This window comes from Chelmon rostratus, chromosome 22 (genome assembly GCF_017976325.1).
Source record: "Chelmon rostratus isolate fCheRos1 chromosome 22, fCheRos1.pri, whole genome shotgun sequence".
Taxonomy (NCBI): domain Eukaryota; kingdom Metazoa; phylum Chordata; class Actinopteri; order Chaetodontiformes; family Chaetodontidae; genus Chelmon; species Chelmon rostratus.
Window position 1 is genome coordinate 12,685,942 of NC_055679.1, and position 21,561 is coordinate 12,707,502.

General features: G+C 41.6%; 1 protein-coding gene across 2 annotated transcripts; it reads right to left on the reverse strand.

The window, feature by feature from the left end:
• Positions 1-6,204: 6,204 nt before the first annotated feature.
• On the reverse strand, positions 6,205-21,271 carry LOC121626048 (sodium- and chloride-dependent GABA transporter 2-like). Of its 2 annotated transcripts, XM_041964407.1 has the most exons (16): positions 20,929-20,950; positions 20,591-20,814; positions 20,137-20,271; positions 19,767-19,907; positions 19,519-19,636; positions 18,025-18,078; positions 17,170-17,299; positions 16,213-16,347; positions 14,432-14,535; positions 14,214-14,338; positions 13,036-13,148; positions 12,787-12,924; positions 11,713-11,815; positions 8,914-9,014; positions 7,290-7,436; positions 6,205-7,184 (listed from the first exon to the last, which is right to left on the reverse strand). In XM_041964407.1, the coding sequence occupies exons 2-16, from the start codon at positions 20,778-20,780 to the stop codon at positions 7,017-7,019; spliced, it is 1,902 nt and encodes a 633-aa protein (XP_041820341.1). In that variant the 5' UTR covers positions 20,781-20,814; positions 20,929-20,950; the 3' UTR covers positions 6,205-7,016. The 2 variants fall into 2 exon arrangements, with proteins under 2 accessions (XP_041820341.1, XP_041820340.1); XM_041964406.1 differs by having other exon boundaries at positions 20,591-21,271.
• Positions 21,272-21,561: the final 290 nt, after the last annotated feature.

Sequence of the window (21,561 nt, forward strand, 5' to 3'; positions counted from 1 at the left end):
AGTTTTGAAGATTATGTAAGAATGTGATTGGTCATATTTACTTCTTTGAGGATTTATGTTGGAACGGGGAAAGAAAATAAAAAAAAAAAAACAGGAGCTAGAAAAGTGAGAAGCTGAAACTTCACAGAGATTACGATGTTCTGTTCAAGGTCCTATTTAGCAGCATTAAATTCCTGCAGTGATGCTTGTTGGCTTCTCAAAACACAGAGTGAATTTCAGATCGTCTTTGTTGCAGCTTTAAGTCTCCTGCAGGTTTTTTAATCCGGAGCAGTGAAGGCTTTCAGGCTACAGATGTAGTGTGAAATTTAAAAGATACAACAGGAGAAACAAAGCCATGTTTCTTTCCACGTTTGCTTCACCCTGACTTTGTCGACACATCCTGACACGTCATTTACTGCATGTGTACTTTCGCTGCTCCATTTATTTATACGGGCGTGTTGTGTGAAGGCCGCCATTAAATCCACTGTTTTCGTCACTTTGTAGCAGCACCTTAACTTGGTATGGAGACCTCTGAGATTTGCTGAGTCGGCACACCCAGAAATAAACTTTAGCAGCACAGTCATTTGTATGCATGAGCCCCGGCCCTGTCACTGCGTAATGACTGCCTGCAGCAACATCCAAACAATTCCTGAACAAAAAAAAAGCAGAGAAATGGCTCATATACCATACTCAAAATAAATCAATTAAATTCTGTAAATCTCAATGGTTCTTTGTACAGGTGTTTTTAGCAATAACCTAAGTTTTGTAGATTCATTGTGTTGTAATATATTCTACTTAGTGTCAACAATACATAAATGCTGCAAGTTGAAGTTGACGCTGGCAAATGTCAAACGGGAAAAGTCTCTGCAGCTACCCTGTCGCTGGTGAGAAAGACTTTGATGCATTTCCTTTATCACATTCGAGAGCTGCACTGCTTTGTGTTACGTTTGATTAACGACGCAGCAAATCCAGATGTTGTTTTGTTGCAGAATAAGCAAAACTGTCCCAGGAAGTTGCTAAAAAGGCTGAGTGATGACTCACACACGACATACAGAATAAATCATCTGGGCAATTTCTAAATGTTAGCAGTGGAGGATTTTTTCATTCCCATCAGCCTCAGCTGCACATTTTGTTTTATGCTAATTAATGTCAGCTAACATGCTAAAATAAGACAGTATACATGGTCAGTGTTATGCCTTTGAACAAAGCCTCAAATAAATTGCTGAGCATTAAGTCTACACAGACTAAAACTCATGCGATCTTTTAGGTGAATGGAAAGTTGTAATAATTTCAAGCAGTGCAGCTTTGAGTCAATACCTCATAAAAGTGGCAGATTTGTACTCTTTTTATGAACCATTCTTCAGGCAGAAATGGGCCACTGTTCCGAGGAGAGCTGCCACCTTTGAGGCCTCCTTGTGAGCTGCCTTTTATTCACAGCGTGTGTCGTGGTCTGTGAATCAATGCGGCGGTTATTATAAAGCAAGGAACACCCAGAGGCGATTGGCATGCATAGATAGGAGGCTAACATTACCAACATTTTCATCCTGTAATGCAGCCGGGCGACGCATGCCGCATACATTTCCACGGGTTAAGGACAAATGCGGGGCGAGGCACCCATCAGAGAGAGCATGATTGTGTTTAAGAGGGAGAAAAAGTGAGAAGATGAAAGATGATGGGGGAGGCAGGGCCAGAGAAATCACTGAAAGGAAGGAGGGAAGAAAAGGTGTAGATATGAGATGGGAGGCAGAATGAAAAGATAGTGAGATAAAAATGGGAAAAGTTGATATGTCGCGGCAGTGCTGGGGTAGATAAGAGGGGAATGAGATGAAAAGATACACAGAAGCCGGAAAATGACTGCAAGACGCCGCGGAAGATTGTTCCATCGCTGGAGATAGAAAGAAAAGCTGAAAGAGGGAGAACATCAGATAAAAGAAGTGACGGTGGGCATTGAAATGTCTTCATTTACAGTTTGCTTGATACATGAATCCAGTCGTGTTTCACTGGCATCACTGCAGAGTGTGTGATTCCTCCCCGGAGATCCATCCACCACCACAGTCTCCATTTCACTCTGCTGCTCCGACCATTGTCTTTACATGCCCCTCAGTAAAGCACAAGACACTGACATCATAAAAGGCCCAAAGAAGTGATCAGGCAGGACTACAGTCTGCTGCTGTGATGCGTTCAGTGTCGCCTTTAGCTCGGTGAATTTGATCAAGCGGTCATCTGAGCCATAAGGTCGCACATTTTTCCTTTTCTCTGCCTTTGCTCTGTGGGAATCATTGCTCAGCGCAGCAAACAATCAAAAGCTTCATTACACATTGCTGAAGATATACATAAATGCAGCACATTAATGCCCAATGTGAGATTCCTGCCATGTGTTCATTTGCCTGTTTTAATGCACGAGGCTGAGAAACTGCAAAAAAAACCAAAACAAAACAATATGCAGTTCAATGAAACAGAGTTTGTACATGAGCAAAAGCTCCAGATATAGAGACAAATGAAGACAGCACGGGTGGTGACCTTGACCTTCGACCTGATTTTAAAGGAGGTACGTGAGGAAATTTTCTTTAAATGACTTAAGAGTGACTGCTAAGTTTCTTTACCTGACTCTTTTAAATCTGATAATACGTATGTATGTTAAACACTTCCTTTAATCGGCTACTGTACAGTATATAATTAAATGGTCTGGCTAAGACATCAATAATTACCTGACAAGATAATTACCATTCAGCCCCATGTTAGTAATGAGCCAATGATAATATCACATTGCCCATAAAAAGATCCATCATCTGATCATGGAGACAGAAAGTCAGTGACATTTTTATGAGATATTATAAGGCCATTAGCAAAAGAGAAAAAGGAGGAGGGGGCACGAGAACTAAAACAGTTCTTGAATTACAAGATGGGGGCTTTTTAGCAGCGCGGATAGAAGTAATACCTACACAACTGCATCCCACAGTAAAATGTGGTGAACATTACAGAATTAACCAAGAGAACACATGAGAGCAAAGCAAATGAAACCAAACCAAGGGAGCGGCTGCAACCAGCTTAAATAGAGTCTTAAGGTAGTGAGTCCAGGTGAGCCGAATCTCCCTGATTACCCGACTCCACCCTCCATGCAAGGGAAACCTGTCCAGAGGGTCATTACAGCTTTAAGTATAAGACAAGACATGAAAGCTTGTCAATAATAAAATAATACAAAGTCACCTCAGGATATGTTCAGTGAATATACTTGAGTGGACTTTTTTAACTTGGGTCTCTAACACACCGTCACACCTAAATGACTGAATATATTATTGCTCCGAGCTGCACGGTGGTGGTAGCAGCATCGCCTCACAGCTAGAAGATCCCCAGTTCTTTCTGTGTGGAGTTTGCATGTTCTCCCTGTGCAGCGTGGGTCTTCACCGGGTTCTCTGGCTTCCTCCCACAGTCCAAAAACATGCTGAGGTTAATTGATAATTCTAAATGTCGTAGGTATGAATGAGTGGTGTGCATGTTTGTCTGTCTATATGTGTAGCCCTGTGGTAGGCTGGCGACCTGCCCAGGGTGTCCCCTGCCTTCGCCCGAGAGACGGCTGGGATAGGCTCCAGCCCCCCCGTGACCCTGCAAAGGATTCAGCGGTGTATAGATAATGGATGGATGGATTATTGCTCCCAAAATCGCAAAATCTGACCATTGGCGAGAACATGTGACAGGCTTACCAGACCTTCATCTGACGTAGTGAACGCTGTGAAGCGGCTACAGTTTGCTAAGGTTTAGGCACCAAAACTACTTGGTAACACTACTGTTGCGTACGTTTCATAACATATTTGTTCAGTCAGAAGAGGCAAGTGAAGTAAACATAATTGTTATTATGACAGTTGACATGTGAGCTTCAAGTGGCAAAGCCTTTGGCTATTAGACTCCACAGGGGGATTTTGTAACTGAGGGCCATCGCCCTGAGCAGCAGCAAGATATATCATATCATATATTTAAAGAGACAGCAGCAGGACGATAGGCTAACGGGGAAGGTGTGTCGCTCTGCTATTGGATAGATGTGACAGCTGATATCTAAATTGTCTGGCCCAGACCCCGGAACACCCAGAATCCGCTAGAGCTTCATGTTGCGTAAGTTAAAATCAATCAAAGCTGGCTTTCGGTCAACGACTGTTTGTCTTGGCCCACCTATTCACCCCCACTCCGGTCATAATTACTATGGCCACTAGAGGTCGCAATAATAAACTGAAATATGAATCATAATATCTTACTTGCACAGACGACCTAATGGCCGTATTTCTAGTGAGGACGGGGTCTGGGCTTCCCTATTTGCAATGGCCAACTGTGGATTTACACTCTGTAATCGTCCGCCAACGTTTAACTTAATGGAAGAAATGTCCCTCAAGACTTGAAATATCTTCCCAGTTTTTATACAAGCCCGTTTTTCTTATCTTCGTTTAGTTTCATCGCTGTTGGCATCGCTCCTGTTTCTTTCTCTTTGCCTTTTATGAGAAAGAGCGAGAGAGGGGAGGGCAGAGATATCAGGTATCATTTGGGGAAGATCCCAGCTCATTAGTGAAGGGAGTTAATGATGCAGCGGAATTATCTCAGTGTGATTTCCCAGCATGCTCAGACTGATTTCAATGTTAGCCCAAACATGCAGTTTTTAAAAAGCTGTTTTTGTCTGTATTTTCTGTTGTTGTTTTGGATTTTTGGAAGCTCAGTGGTGTGTTTTTAATGAGGAAATAGCTGGAAACAGTTGTATAACGTCTTTTGCGGGCGTCTTGGGGGAGCTTCCTGAGAAGTCTCAGAAAATAACCCTGATGACATCACTGTGACGTCATCAGATTTGGCTGCAGACTTGTGTTGTTAAGCGGAAAGCCTTTGTTACAAACTGGACACGTGGGGTATGAAAACATTTACAAGTCAGGGAAGGCCCAGCAAAAGACAGCATCAAGTGGAATTATGGGAAATGAAGGAGCTGGTTCTTTTATAGCTTGACCCAGACCAGTGACTTAAAGTTGACATATTTTTGCTTCTGTCGCTTCAATTGTGACCATTTTTGTTCTAGATCAATTTTCCTTTGAGTCCTCAAATTTTATGAAAGTACAATACTAAATTACTGCAGTGCCCCTTTAATGTAGCTGCAGCACCAACTCTAATGTATTGTTGGGTGCGTATTGGCTGCAATCGCAAAACAATCTTTACACACTAAAAATCATTGGATCAATACTAACTCAATTGGGATCAATATAGCACTGACATAATTTAATTTTCTTTTTAAATGTGCAGAAAATTAACTTGTTGTTTTTTTTTTTTTTTAAAAGAGCAATATTAATTTATGCATCACTTTTTTAATCGTCATTTCCATAACAGCTGAAAACATCCCACTGGCTTTATTTTGTTCACCTCATTGCATTCTGTATTTTGCTGTCTTCTGTACATGTAGATATCATCAGTTGTTGGTATCAGTGGTTGGAGTTTTCCATGACAGTAACTCTGCAGTGTTCTGCAGCAGGTTAGTGGCTGGTTATGTAAAGGCTGCTGGGTAGATGTTCTAATTATAAACCCTGATTGTGCTACACTGGTGCACCACGTGTGAGAAAATATAGTTCTGTACCCACCCTTAGGCAACCTGCAGCTTCTAATTTAAGCAGAGAGTCATCAATGTATATAACTGGGCATGACTTAACCTGTTTCTACTGGTTTTCTGATGCTTGAGGAACATCTGATAGCCTCCAGCTGTTGACTTTTATCTCCTCATGAATGACAAAACTAATGTCATTTTAAAGATGCACTTTGACCCACCTGACCTGAGTGGTGGGCTTTTTGAACTTTCACCATTTTTCAAGAGCGAGGGTCATTGTGCCTCATCGGGGGTCGAGTGGAAGCAGTGTGGGGAGGCGGGAGGACGCTGGGCGGAATAGCCAGTTAATTGAATGCCGGTTTGGATTACACAGATGACTGAACTTGGCATTATGATGGAACAACTTCACCAATCAAACATTTCCTGTGACATCACGCATACATACGCACACACAACAGCTTAGAAAGTTATTTTTTAGGAGGTAGGAAGACACACAGGTCAGGAATATTTTAGTTCGCTTGCTACAAAACAGGAAACATGACATTAGCTCACTGAAGCGACAGGGCTGATCACGTTGAACTTGTATTGAATGTTTGTCCCCTCTGTAATCAATATGGACAGAACCAATAGAGACACACTGCACCAGGATATTTAACATACTGATACTTTTAATGACATTCATAAAGTTTGGCGCCGTTGTTTCCAGATATATGAGTAATAAACACAGTGGTTATCTCAATGACAAAAGAAATCATGCAGTGTACAAACATTTATTCATATCCATGACAGCACCATCACAGTAACAAATTAAGATCAACATTATAGGGTGCAACAGTTTAGTCTACATGAAACATGTTACACGCCCTGTTAACGTGCAAAAGGGGCAATTCACTTCTTTCACACATCATAGTCTATCCACAGGTTTTTGGAAGTTCTTTTGCATGTGTAAAAACGTTGCACAGAAACCCTTTTGTGGCTCCGCAGGGAGCTGTGCGAAGCCTGAAGAACCGCCTCAAGTGAGGTCACTTGCGTCAGCATCAATCAGACTTGACTGCAAGTTCAAAGATGCAAAACATCTGTTTGTGTGGAGTCAGAAAGAAGTGAGCTTACCGGACCTCTGACTCGTCACATCGCTGGCGGCTCAAGGCTACATTAGCCGCTACTAGCATAACACACCTGGATCTCCAATCAAATATAGGCTGCATCTGTTTAGATATTTTTTGTGCAATGCTAAATGTGTGGGGTACATTCTTAGGGCAATAACAGTATATAGGATTATCGGTGTATAGGACATTGTACATTGTAAATGACTGGTATTATTAATCATGAAAGATAAGGTAAAGATTAATGTAACAACAACAATAAAAAGCATAACAGGATTTCCCTGAATTCTCATGAAATTTGTAAACAAATTTTGAATACGATTAACAATTTGTGTTTGTTGTCACAGGTCTGTAAGTGTCTTTAATGGCCATCAAACCCTGTTAAGCTCCTCTATCACGATCTTCTCATTGCTCTCATCCGCCCTCCTGTTTGGCTGCCCCTGTGCCTTGAAGATGACGTGGTCACACAGTGTGAGGGTGGGCTTGTGCGGCCGAGCCTGACGCAGATCGCTGGACGGTGTCGTCATGTTTTGGGGATTCTGATCAGGAGGGAAAGGCAATGAAAAGGTAATGCGACGAAACGCACACATGCACCCATTCCAGTACTGTGAAAATTACCAGATACAACGTTTGAATCCACTCACCTTGCACAGCGTGATCAAGATGAATGCTGGGATGAAAATCAGCGGAGTGATGGTGATCAGGCCTCCCAGCGTGGTGCCCCAGATGCCGAGTGAATAATTATAAATCATGATATCATGTCTTTGTGCCAGGGTGCTCAGCAGCATGAGCTAAAGGACAGGAAATGGTCAAGTTAGAGGGTTCTACAGAAAAAAATACATTTACATTCCTACATAGCTCAGGAACACTTTCAAAAACTGTTAGTAAACACCATTTTTTTGGAATGAGTGTTGTATGGATTTCTCCTGAGTTCACTGGTGGTGTTAATTTCAGGACAATACTCGTGTTTTTACATGTGCAGCAGTGAACAAACTGAAAAAAAATGTCTGAGAGTGAAATGGCTGATGTAAAATTGCTAGAATTTTGTTTTAAAAAACCTTTGTGGAACATTTAAACCTGCATTCATTGATTACTGTCCACTTGGGGGCAGCGCAAGAAGCTGTAAACACAACATGTTGCCACCTTCTGCATGTCAGCAAAGGGCTGCTTATCGACACATCCAGCAGAAAAAGAGCAAAAATAGGAATTATTTGGGATTGAGTGTGCGGACATCTCCCAAATTTAAGGTAAATATGTCCTCTTTCTGTTTGCTCTGTTTGGGTTTCCACCAGCAAAAAGAAATATCTGGCTCTTTAGCTGCAAGTGAATCAGAACAATAAAGATGTGGGCCAGAAAACCAAAACAATGAGCTGAAAGGTGCTGAAACGCTCTGTAGAGCGTGGGAGTACAATGGTGAGCAACACCTTTCACATTCCACAGCCACTTCCAGTGCTATAAAAATATTAATGTGTGCAAATTAAAGTCTTCAGTGCCATGTCAACAATATTTTGCAACATTACTACACAGTGTACACAACTATACAACTGTGAAAAGTTGCAAAAAATAAATCAAAAAGTGATGTAGCAGCTATGTGTTTTAAATTTGATGTGATTTGTGCAGCTTAAACATACAAAAACACCAGTACGCTCCTTTAAATGTCCAGTGTGTACTTTTTAGGGGGATCTACTGGCAGAAATTTAATCTAACATTCATAGTTGTGTTTTTATTAGTGTATAATCGCCTGAAAATAAGAATAGTTGTGTTTTCATTGCCTTAGAATAATTCCTTGTGAACATTATTAACATTAACACCATGTTGCACCGCCATGTTTCTACAGTAGCCCAGAGGGAACAAACCAAACACTGGCTTTTTAGCAGCCACTGCAGGTCAGGGTGAAGCGAGGTGTGTGCAGTTGATTGCAAGCTGCAACCTCACAGCTAGATGCCACTTAAGTCTTAATATGCCAACTCCACTTTCTGATCTTGTGCTAATCATGTCTGCAGTGTGTTGATGAGTTCACATTTTCAGGTTAAAGGCAGCAGTTTCTCCTCTTCTTACCCAAATGTGAGCTCAAGCATATCCAAAGGTGAGAGGTGAATAGGAAGAAGCAAAGATGAGGGGCGATAGAGGACAGAAAAAGATCTGTGTTCAGAAGTAATATAAGGCAGGAAATAATGAACACAAATGAAAACATGAGAGGAAGTCGACATTAAAACAGAGAGCCGAGCCGATGAATCAAGAGATGTGACGCAGGTCTAAGTATCTCACTCCACAGATGAGCGGCGTGATGAACAGCCAACAGTACTTCAGAACGGGGAACGGTCGGTACCCGATCATGTCCTCAATGTTGTCATAGAAACGGTCCGCACCTGCAAAGTCATGGATGAGAGGTATCGGTCAATCAAAGGGAACAAAACGCTTTTGTTTTTACAGCAAACACTCGCAAACACATGGGGCCCTCGACTGAAACGCAGTGCGATGGTGAAGCCTCAGCGTTGTGACCTCCGGTGGGATCAGACTGTGTTTGAGTTACCGGGAGGTATTTCCTTTTTATGTACAATTATTTGGTTGTTTGACCAGTGGGGGAAAGTAACTAAGTCAAAATTTTAAATACTTTAAAACACTTTATTTTAGAATTTCCATTTTATGTTTTTACTCTACTGCATTTACTTTATACTTGATTACATGTATTTAGTAGCTTTAGTTACTTGTCGTGTGAAGATTTTACATACAAAACATGACCACTTAATAAAATATGATGCATTATTTTGCAGTAAAATCCCCCAAATTATGCAAATTTACCAGCTACCACATTAAAGCCAGGCTACATGTTAGACCATCAATAATAATGAACAAGTCTGCATAATGAATACTTTTATTTTGATGAAAAAAACATCTGTCTTTACAATAAAAGTATACAATATATGTTTGTTTGTCTTTTCTTGAGTATGTTCAGTTGGTATAATTTAAAAGCTTTGTAAAATGTAGTTTAAAGGATAATTCAGTCATCTTGATTGCAGCTATTGGTTTTATTTCTGTTGAATAATTGCTGAACTGTTGTTTGGGCGTGTCATGGGAAACCTGTAATGGAGAATAAGTGAACAATTAGCAAGGAGGGAGGGGAGAGGAGGAAGCAGGCGCCCGGGGAAATCAAAATCCAGTTTAATCTCAGCAAAGATCAAGTGCTTCAAATGAGGAGGAAAGGTGAGGTAAGGAGTGGAGGAGGAGGAGGAGGAGGAGTTGAGAAATGGAGATGGGAAAGCTGCTCACCTTGAGCTGCCAAAGAGAGGAAGGACAGAACTATAGCCATTAAAATACAGGAGGAAAGTGATTCGTGAAGTGAAAGGCTGATGGAGCAGCATCCGCAGATTGATTTCTGCAAATGCGCAATAACAGAATAAACCTATTTTGGAAAGCAGACGGAGCTACATAAATGATTGAGTAATCAGCCCTCGAACTAAATACATTTACACAGAGGAGGAGAGTGAGTGGTCTCATTTAAATTTGGTTCAGGAAGTTTCTCCACACACAACACAGACTCGCACTGAAGAGGCAGAGAGGCCGAAGCAGCTGCAGCAGAAACTGATCGATATCTCACTCGGCGTCACTTCGCAGCAGCAGATGTGTGATTCCAATGAGTAAATACGATTTGGAAGTGGAGATGCACTTTTCAGCAAACCGAAATTGAATATACACACACACAAGAAATTGTTGAGGAATATGCCTCTGCCAGTGCATACTTTCAGCTTCATGAAAGAAAATGGAGTGTGTTGAGAGGAGCACACGATACAGACGCTCTGAGGAACTCTCTCCCATCCTGCTGTAATTTGGTCAGACTGCTGATAATGAAGGTGTGGGAAGAGGTGAGCTCAGAAAATTCATCTGAAATGACTGTAGAGGAGGGCCGGGATACAAAAATGGATTTGCGGCAAAGAGAAAATAGCAGCAAGACAGCTTCAGGAAGTGAAGATCCACAAAAAAAAGGGGGCATGTCAAAGAAAATCCCTCAAACAGCAAATCCTCTGTTTCAGGTTTCTGACTTCACGGCTGAACGTGTTGCTTTTGATTTCAGACAGATGCTATTTAACAGGTGATCTGCTGGAGGTGACAGTAATGTACTATAACTGTTATGTAATAACTGTACAAAAGCTGTATTGTAAAGAAACCTTAACTGTGAATTGGTAAAAGTCGAGGTCTAGCATGTTTTTGATCTTAAGCAGTCGTGGCATAGCAAAATTAGCTAAGAATTGCAAATGCTGCTGCCTATAGAAATAATTCCGGTCATGAGCACCAAGGTCATTAGGATTCACAGTCTGTAGATCATGTTTGCTGCAAATTTCATGGCAATCGGTTGAGAAGAGTAATGCCACACCTCTTCTCATTATTTCTTCCATTGTTTGAAATAAAACATGGATTAAAAAAAAAAGGCTGGAAGCACATGAAAAAGATTTATTGAAGCTTCGGAAACAAATAACCAAAGAGCACAAAGAGCAAAGGCTCAGTGTATTTAAAGTGGGTACCTGGATTCTATGTGGATATTGTTATAGAATCTGTTTGTCTTTACTAGATACCCTTAGAAGAGTGTATCCATGATATATGCAGTGCAAAGTAATGGGAAGAATAATGCGAAGAGAAGCTCACTCTAAATATTCTCACATAAAAACATTTCCAAACTCATCAAAATGACCCTTTTTGTATTGTTGGCAGAGCTCTTTTAACCTAGCTAAGGATAAAAATAAAATGCGTGTGTTATCAGAAGCTGCTTTCTTACAGATAAGATTATACAGACACAGTAAGTTGATTACACTGTTGAAACAAACGCTGCCGTCGTGATTGCATCAGTTCAAGAAACAAAATCAAGTTCCTTTTGGTGGCCACTGTGAATGTAGTGCACTACTGATGATGCTGATATTGAGTAAATAGGAACACTACTTACAGGACACATTTTCAGAAACTTTTTAGAAATAATTTGAAGTTAGTAATGACTTTTGTGCTGAGAAATGGTGCAGCAGTAGCTCACTGTAGAATAAAAAAGCACCATGCAGTGCAGTGGTAGCGGACGCTTACCGTACACCCAGGCGACGACAATGTTCTCAATAATGATAATGATGAGGAGAGTGGTTGCACCGACACCGTAGAAGTCTATCACGTGAAAAAGGATTATTCCTCCCTGAAACATCAGCAGAAAAAACATGCGCAGGTTAAGAAAAGCGTCATGCCCAGCAGGAATCTGTCAAACCGTGGGTTAAACTGTGTTTCTCTCCTTCACGATCCAGACAATATCTGTCCCGATACAGCAATTTCCTGTGATGCGCAACAATAGAATTATGTTAGCTTGTTTACGACATAGTTTAGTGCCATGCTAGTAGTAGTAAATGTTTACCATGTGCACCATCTTATTTTAGCATGCAAGTATGTTGAAAAAAAGTGTGCTAGCTGCAAATATATACAGAAGTTAATGGATTTAGTTTGTTAAGACTACAGCTTAACACAACAGTTTACAGCTAAGTTATGCTAGCAGTTCTGTGAGGTGTCATGGACTTTAAGCTAAATGCTAGCATGCCGATGATAAGTAGCAGGTAAATGTTTATAAATGTTTGCCAATAAGCACGAAACACAAAGCATGGCTACTGATTTAAAGATTAAAATGTGTTTATGAAGACCTGCTAATTTTCAGGTGATGCTCACATCACTGATGATAGAGGTTGTTAACTAAAGAGTTCACAGCTATGCTAGCGGTTCTGTGAGGATGTGTTCTGTTTGAGCTAAATGCTAATGTCAGCATGCTAAGACACAGTCAGTTACAATGCTTACATGCTGATGTTTAGTGTGTAAATGTTAGTTTAGTGTGCTAGCACGCTCACATTTTTTTTTACAAATAATGTGATTGTGGTGCTAAATCAAAAGCTAAGGGATAACCAAATTCCATCCAATAATTATAAAGGTGTTCTGCTCAGCTAACATAGGATATAGATCTGCTATCCATCCACAACGGGTGTATGTTCACCTGCTGTCATCTGACAGTTAAGTTGATTTTCACCACTGAAACACCCTATTATATTATTCTACTTATTACAATTATCTGATTTTCTTCTCTTTCTTCGCATTTTCCATCAAACAGGTCTTTCTGCTGCTTAGTACCTCAGTGACCAATGGCAGGCCCAGCAGAAAACAGACAACAGCGATGACCAGGACCAGTATCTCTCTAGCCCCCCGCCTCCTCAGGTGTCGTGGGAACAGGTCGGTGAGGGCGGTGGCCAGGCTCTCCACACGCACAAACTGTGAGTGCACAACTGAAACGGATTAGCTTCTTTGGAAACTGTAGGTTTGTGTGTATTTTTAATACAGCATGATGCTGGAACACTGTATGTGATGCATCACATACGATACCTGACTGTCCAGGCCCAGGACGAGGATCATGAGGAAGAAGAGCACGGCCCAGAAGGATGAGCCAGGCAGCAGTGACAGAGCCTTTGGATAAGACAGAAAAGCCGCAATGGGACCTGTAGAAAGCACATGACTGCATCCATCAACACATAATGGTGTGTTGATGGCCCAGGGATTTAAAGTGCTTTAACACAGTCGTTCCCAACCTTTCTAACTCGTGACACCTTATAGTGTCTTCTGAGCCTCAGTATGGGCTTGAGTTTGGGCTTGAGGACTTTTAGAAATCCAAAGAGGTGGAAGAATCCAGCATTTCATAAGAAAAAAAGCTAAATAATACAGAACAATGAGAAAAGATTGTGAAAGATAAATATTATTTTTCTTATAACCTTTAATCCTCTTATGACCCCTAAGAATTTTCTTGTGCCCCTTTCAAGGGTCCCGATCCCCAGGTTGGGAACCACAGCTTTAACACAACTACTAGTAATTTTAGTTTAATAGCTTTGTTTACGTAGCACTTTTCTTGCAGAGAAGCAGTCCAAAGTGCTTTCCAAAGCAGGATTAAAAAGAAAACACAGAGTTAAGAAGAGAGCAAGAACAAAGACACAAACAAAAGGAAAAAAAAGCCTAAAATATTAAAAACATGCCACTGGCCACAACAAAGAAACCATCAAGTAAAGATCCTTTAACTGTATGTGAACATCAGATGCCATCTTGTGGACAGTGTTGGTTGTTGTCACCACTGCCAAAATTAAAGCCACAATGCATTAGAGCTGCAGCAATTTGTCAATTAATCAGTTAATCAATGGAAAATTATAACTATTTTGATAATCAAATAATCATTTCAGTCATTTTTTAAGCAAAGATTCCAATTGTTTGGTGTTTCTACCTTCTCAAATGTAAGGACTTGATGTTTTTCTTAGTCATACATGATACTAAACTGAATATCTTTTGAAGATCTGTTGAATGGACAAAAAAAATAGACATTTTATTTAAAGATGTTGGAAATTATAAAAAACATTTTCACTGTTTTCTGGCATTTCATAGACAACGCTATAAAGCAATTAGACCAACAACGCATAAAAAATAAACACAGCAGAGATATTTCAATGCAGTCATTTATAAAATAAACAGTGAAAGCTGTCAAATAAAAGATGCACATGGTGGAAACAGAAATAACTCACCAGCAGCAATGACGTCATCGATTGGTACGTTCATTTCGAGAGCCATGAATCCCAACACCGAGAACATAGCAAAACCGGCAAAGATACTGGTGGCGCTGTTCAGACAACACAGTGCCAAGCAGTCCCTACGACACAGCGAGAGCAAAGCAGCCTTCACTGTCATGTGGGTGTAAAACTGTAAACGTGAGGGCGACATGTCGGTGCGTTAGGACGCTGACCTGTAGCAGTTGTATTTGTATTTGTTGTAGCTTCCCAGAGCGGTCAGCAGGCCCTGACATGTGGCGTAGGAGAATAACACATGGGTCCCTGCTTCGAGCCATACCTAGAGTGGGCAAGAGATTGACCAGCGAAACATTTGAGAGGCACCTTGAAAGTTGACATTGCTAACACGACCCAGAACATGTGCTTTCCATTAACTTCTTTCCTTACAGAGCCATAAAAGAAATCATCCGTCAGGTCAAAACAATTAAACTGTACAATAACAAAGAGCTTTGCCGCTTTTGTCGTTCTGTGTCAGTGCATTCGCGGCTATACGAGCGAGTGCGTGTGCGCCACATGTGCGTTTGTGTTTGTGAGCATTCAGGTTCGTGGGTGTGGGCGGGTTTGTTTGTTTACGGGAATGTCTGTCTGCAGGCCCTCGCTCTGGCAGCATCTGGTTAGCATTAGCGGCAGCACAGCGGTGTGAGTCTCGCCCACTAAGACATAGAGTTGGCTAGGCTCCAAAGCAATGTACATGCCCCTGCTCTGGCCCCACAGGGGGCCTGGCTTGTCCCTCAATGGAGGCCTGAGTCTGTCATAAAGGAGCTTCACATTTGACTCTGGAGAAAGGAAGCTGTTGTGTCCTTAGAAGCGTTTAATTGAAGTCATCTGCTCGACATATAGATTCACACACTGACACATGGACTAAAGGAGACGCATTTACACATGAATCAGACCCCAGATGAGGCCCAGAACTCGATTACGATTTCCTCTGTGGTTCAAGGCAAAACAGGCACTTGCATGCTACAGCAAGACTCATTAGAAACAGAGTTGTTTTTAAGCGCATCTGGCATTGCATAACTGTGCCCTCTGACCCGTAACTGCTTTCACCTGCTTCGACATCTCTCGAAATAATGCTCTCACAGTTTTCACGGTTCAGGTCTGTTCAGAGCTACATGGGTCTTTTTTGTTTGGGTGCCTTAAGGCGTTTTTCACAAACACTCACGGCAAGGTTCACTTAAACAAGGCTTCCCTTTTGCGTTCACATGCCCACAGAAGAAGAGGAAGTGACCCCCCCATCATCGGCAAAGATGAGCTATGAGGCTGAGAGTCACGCTGTGAACTTCCAGGGGGAAGACAGAGAGACAGACAGAGAGAGACGAGGGGTGGCGGCTAAGAAAGACCCCTTTTCTTAAGCCGTTGTTGCTGTCAGAAACAGATGCTGTCATTGTGCAAGAGCATGCCAAGTAATCCAGAAATCACCCTCTATTCAATTCCATACTAAGTTTAGAAACTACATCATCATGCTGAGTGAAAAACTGATCTGCTGCATGAATGTAACTGACTTCGGTTTTATCTTAAAGCAAGTAATGCTGACTTTTTATGAGGTATGCACACCCTCAAAATGTGTGAGAAATTCCCGTTGAGAGCACTGTTTTTACTTCTATGTGGCTTTGTTGCTGTGCACCCAAGGGGGACTTCTCACTCAAAAAGGATCTCGGTTTGCTTTTCTTGTTAAGACTCTGTCTTGGGACCGGAAACAAGAGTCGAGGCAAAGAGAGAGGGAGGGGGAGGGATGAGAATAACAGGACACTGTGTTCATCCTGTTAGGAAAGAGAGAGACAGAAGTATTGTGAAATAAAGAGATGGATGATGCTCTGGTTGGTCGCCAGGCCAACACTCTCAGTGTTAAAGTGTCAAATGAGTGTTAAAGTGTCTAAAGTGTTTACTTTAGAGAGTCTGTGCACTGCGTTTGCAACGTTGCACTTCAAGCAAACCTTGTTACAAGAACGGCTCTTACGATTGGATCAGCGAGCCTGTTGAAGTCAGGGGTGAGGTAATATCTGACTCCCTCCCCGGCTCCTGGGAGCGTCACTCCGCGGATGAAGATGATGAGCAGCAGCAGGTAAGGGAACGTTGCAGTGAAGTACACAGCCTGCAAGAAAAAATGCGTACCAACAGGTAGGTTGTGATTTCACATGTGCACACAAGCACTCGATCTTCTCATTAAACCTGCAACAAGTCATTTTTTAACACCAATATATTACCACCTTATGAAGTTGATGTGTTAGCAAATTTATTAGCAAACAGTCGTCTTTTTACACCTCCAGCAGCCATCAAACAACAGAAGCATTCATTTGGAGTCCGACTTTTGCCCACCTGGCAACTGTAAGGCCAATAATCACTCTCCTTTTACCTCTTATTTTGGTCTGCACCAACTCCTGAGGGAAATATCTGGCTCTTTCGCTGCTAAATTCTCCTCTATGCTAACAGCTGCTTGCTAATGGGCATGTAGCGTTCAGTGGGTTTGTCTTGAGTTTATTTTGAAATCAATCAAGTTATGGGCTGTAAAACCAAAACAATAAGCTGAAAGGTGCTAAAGGGCTCTCTGGAGCTGTTGTTAATATAAAAGAAATATTACAGGAGCTTTAAAGTGATAGAGCAGGTTCCCTATATCAACCACTGGGGCAACAGACATGCTGCAGAAAGGTAATGGAAGAAGAGCAGCTGTGGTAGATGTTTACAGTGCAGCCAAACAAACTGGCACTGAGAGGATGAATTGTCATATTGATCACTTTAATAAAGGAGACTGTGAACAAAGGCGAATGCACAAAAGAAATGGAGGGTTGCAAAAATGCTGAAGTAAATGTGCAGATGAGATCTGAGAGGTTAGAAAAAGACTGTTGACGGTGAGCTGGATGGAGCACGACTCAAAGATTTCATACGTATGTTTCATATGCACTAAAGGAGTACTCGCCTTTCCTGTGGATTTGATGCCCTTCCAGACGCAAAAGTAACACAGGACCCAGGCGAGCAGGAGACACAGTGCCAGATCCCAGTGCACCGTAGTCACAGACATGTCATCTGATAGTCTCAACACCCGATTGCTGTGAGGAAGACACGTAAATAACACTGCATGCTCTGCAAGTGATATGCAGAACAATGGCTGTACAGAGACATGCAAACACACTTTGTTCATGTAAAAGCGCTCACCCACCACAACACATCATGAGAGGAATGCACTTAAAGCCATGTTTCCTCCTGGTTTATCCGTGACAGAGGGAACAAATTCAAATTTGGGCCAAACATCTGCATCGTGAATGCAGATGTTTAAATCTGTCATTTATTTTGAACGGCTTCAGTTCTGCTGCGGGGGGGGGAAGCACACATTGTTCTCATCGTGCGCTGTGGCTGTATGTGGCCAAGCGATTTCTCAACCTCTGCTATCACAACCGATCAGGAGACAAGCATGTGAGGAGCAGCAGCCGCATTTGAAAACATCTAAAAGTGAGGAAAAAGCAGGGAGGCGGACTGCTTCTCATCAAAGTCGGGAGTCGGCTAATGTGGTGGGATTGGTTGTTCGTGGCTTCTGAGGAATGCAACAGGCTCATTTCCCCTGCTGCATTTCGGTGGGTTTGGTTGACCATTAAGATCACGTTCACTCAGCACCCCGACAGTAAAGACGGCCTCCTGGTATTTCAGATGCATTAAGAGTTACTGCTGAGGAACGTCCCTCCGGAGGACAAGCACACCGGGGAGGATGATATTACTGTCACGGCTTTTTTCATGTTTTAAGAAAATCAGTGTGTGAGTGTGTGTGTGTGTCTCTCACATCCAGAACTCCTTCTCCGGTGACCTGCCATCCAGGAAAGACTCAGTATCATTTCTGGAAAAAAAAAAAAAGACACTCAGTCACTTCAAAGTGAGCTGATGTGAAGTGATGATTCGGAACAGCGCTTGTTTTAGCCTTCAGTCAGTTCTTTTCAATGCGGTTTGAATTAAGACACAGATAGCTAATCCAACATGTTTACTGTCTTTTTATCGTTATTTTTCAAATACACTTATTCACTTTCTTCTGAGAGTTAGATGAGAAGATCGATACCAGTCTGATGAAGATGTAGTACAGATACTGGATTTTTGAGACCAACCGTGATATTGATATTCAGTCGAAATCTGATAATAAAACATCAGACAACAGCACATCTTCTATATGAACTCATACCATAATTAATACTACCCAGGTGAAAAAATATTATACTTAAATTATGCTTTTTTAGAAATGTACACTTTGTGCTATTTTTGTCGCCTTCATGTATACTTAAGTGTACTGAAGTAGTCCTTGTGTACCACTACAGTAATACTTGTGAATACTTGAAGTGTTGTATCACCAATATGTTGGAAATATACTTAAATATACTTCAAACGAAGTCAAATGAAAGTACACATTAATGAAGCATGCTGACAGTGTTTTTACAAAGGATTTGAAAATACTTTTCATAAGTAAACTCCATTACTGTTCAACGTATTTGTAATTTAGTACACTTTTTAAAAGTACACTTAAGTCCAATTTATAATTCACTTACAATAAAGTGCACTTTTTATAAGTACTGGTATTGAAATACCACTTTAAGTACTGCAGCATGCAGCAGTATTCATGTTTAATACATTTAAGTAGAACTTCTATTTAAAAGTATGCTTTTTAAGAGTACATGTCAAACATACTTTATATTGAGTGCAAAAAATAAGTCTAAATGCAGATGGTGTCATCACCCTGGAGCCATTACATTGTTCGATCAACATTTGCTTCATAATGATACACTCAAGCAAAAAATGTGTCTTCTGCCGGTTTAAACAAGCACAGCGTGTCAGTTCGTGAGCTTTAGAGGTGCTTCCCCTTGTATTCATGTTTACTATACAGGAGTGGTGCCGAACGTCTCATCTAACCTGAGCATAGACAGCAAATACGAATATTTTCCCACAATTATTCTGTTATATTTCAGTATGGTGTTTTTCTATTTGAAACCCAACTTGTTTTATCAGCCACTTTTAAACTATGGTCTGATAAGTCACTGAGATTTATTGGGTGAACTTTTCATCTGCAAACATTCCCAAGACAGCAATTACTCATGTTTTTATTACAATAACAGATGTAAAAACCTCCTACACTGAAAACATAAAAGCATGGGTGTGTCCCAAAGCTGCTGGCTGCATCCATGTTTCTTATTATTTATTTTCATGTATCACATCAATGTGGTGAATTCCCGCTCTGCAGCGACACAATTATTAGCTGGGATAGTTCAGGTGGTGCAGCTTGATTATAACTTACAGGTAACTGATGTCCTCAAAGTAGTAATTGGAGGTGAGGTTGTTTAGGAACGACCAGTTGGAGTCAGGTTGAAACAAATGGGGGTTGGCAAAGACGCTAAGGTGGCTGTGACATAAGTCTAAGAGGGTTGAGGAAAGAGAGAAGAAGGTGAAGTGCATGTAGTACGCTTAGCAGCATAAGCAGCTCTGCTAATCGGATGCAGACGCAAACAAGCAAGCGGCGTTGATTCGTCACAGAGCGGCTCTCACCAGTGTTCCACACGTTGTCACATGTGGACCAGGGCAGCGGGCTTTTGAAGGAGTTCCCCATGTAGAAGATAGCCCAGGCCAGGATCATGATGTAGTAGATGTTCATGTAGCTCACAATCACTTGGGACGCAATCCCCACGCCTGCAGGGTGCACACAGTTAGTGAAAGGCTGTTGAAGAGGTAGTGAAACATCTCTGCAAGTCTAGAATTTGTATGTGGTGTTCCTGTTCTGTGGAGATCTGGATTGAAACATTCAGACAGTTATATCTTTAGATCGTACCAGCATGCAAACAGCTGAAGAAAGCACAATGAAAAACATGCATTTCCTGCAATGACTAACTCTTGTGTAATTTCTGAGCCTTGTTTTTACCCTGGAACATGGGGCATATCTTCCTCCAGGCGGTCACCCCGCCCTCGCTGGTGTACTGGCCCAGCGCCGTCTCCAGGAAGAACACAGGGATGCCACAGAAGAAGAGCATCAAAAAGTAAGGGATGAAAAAGACACCTGCAAGGAGATGCCCATGAAGAAGAGTCTGCGGCCGATTAACACACAAGCCATAAATCCTCCACACACCAACAGCTCTCTGGGCTAAGTGGACAGTTTGTCATGAGTGTAATTCTGGTGAGATTTTCCATGTCACTTGGGATACACTTCAAGGACCCTGTTTCAGGAATATGAACAGCGACAGAAGAACCGAACAGCAGTTTTCTCCTGAACTCTGCACAGAGAAATCAAGCTAAACTTTCTTTTGGACACACACACACATTTATTCTACATTACAGCCATCAAACATCCCCACACACACCCAAACCCAGCCCCTTACCTCCTCCGTTCCTGTAGCACAGAAAGGGGAAAGTGAAAAGATTTCCAAAGCCAACGATTTCAGCAGTCATGGAGAGTATGAACTCCTTGTTGTTGGCCCATTTTCCCCTTGGCTGAACCCCTTCCTCAGGAATCTTGTTATCTGGCCGGGGGTCTCCAGCAGAAGCCCCTGTGGCTGCTTCTTCAGACATGGTCGCTCAGTCTGTTGCCAATTGCTGCAGATGACTTCAAGAAATGATCGACTTACTTGTGTTGAGGATTGCAAAAACTCAACTCAAACTCAAAGACACAATTACGCGTTTGAGCGTCTTCAAATGGATCTGAATGCATGTAACTCACCCGTGATGTTGAAATGGACGCTGACAATACAACTACTTGACTGGCTGAGAGAAGTTTGGAGAAAACCTTTATTCTAAACAGGGGTGTGTCCTAAAGGATATCACACACACACTGGCTGTCTTCACGGACACGCAAAGTCTAACGGAAGAATTATACAGATGTTGAAGTGCAGTCATGCATGCAGACAAATCCAGAAGCGGTGAACAAAATAGATTTCAGAAACAAATTATGCAGAGTAAATGCACTCTTTCAGTTCGCCGGTGTCGTGGATTATTACTGCATGTGTTTTCATGTGTAAGTAGGTCTCAAATGCATCGTATTGAATGAGCTAAGCAGTTTTGCACATGTCAATCCGCAAAGTAATCTAGATTTATATATTACAATTTATATTTACTAGAGGGTGGTAGTGGAGTAGAATTAAGTACAGAGGTAAGTGTCTCTCCCTGAAAAGAATTACATATAAAGCGTCATAAAATTAAAAATGATTAGAAAAACAAATAAAGTATGCAATAGTTGATCGGTGACCTCCCACCACTGCGCTACTGCTCTTTTATTTACTTTTTCGTTTGAAATTAATCCCTATAAACCGAATAAACCTGTTTGAGTCACAAGTTGAAACATGTTTAACCACCA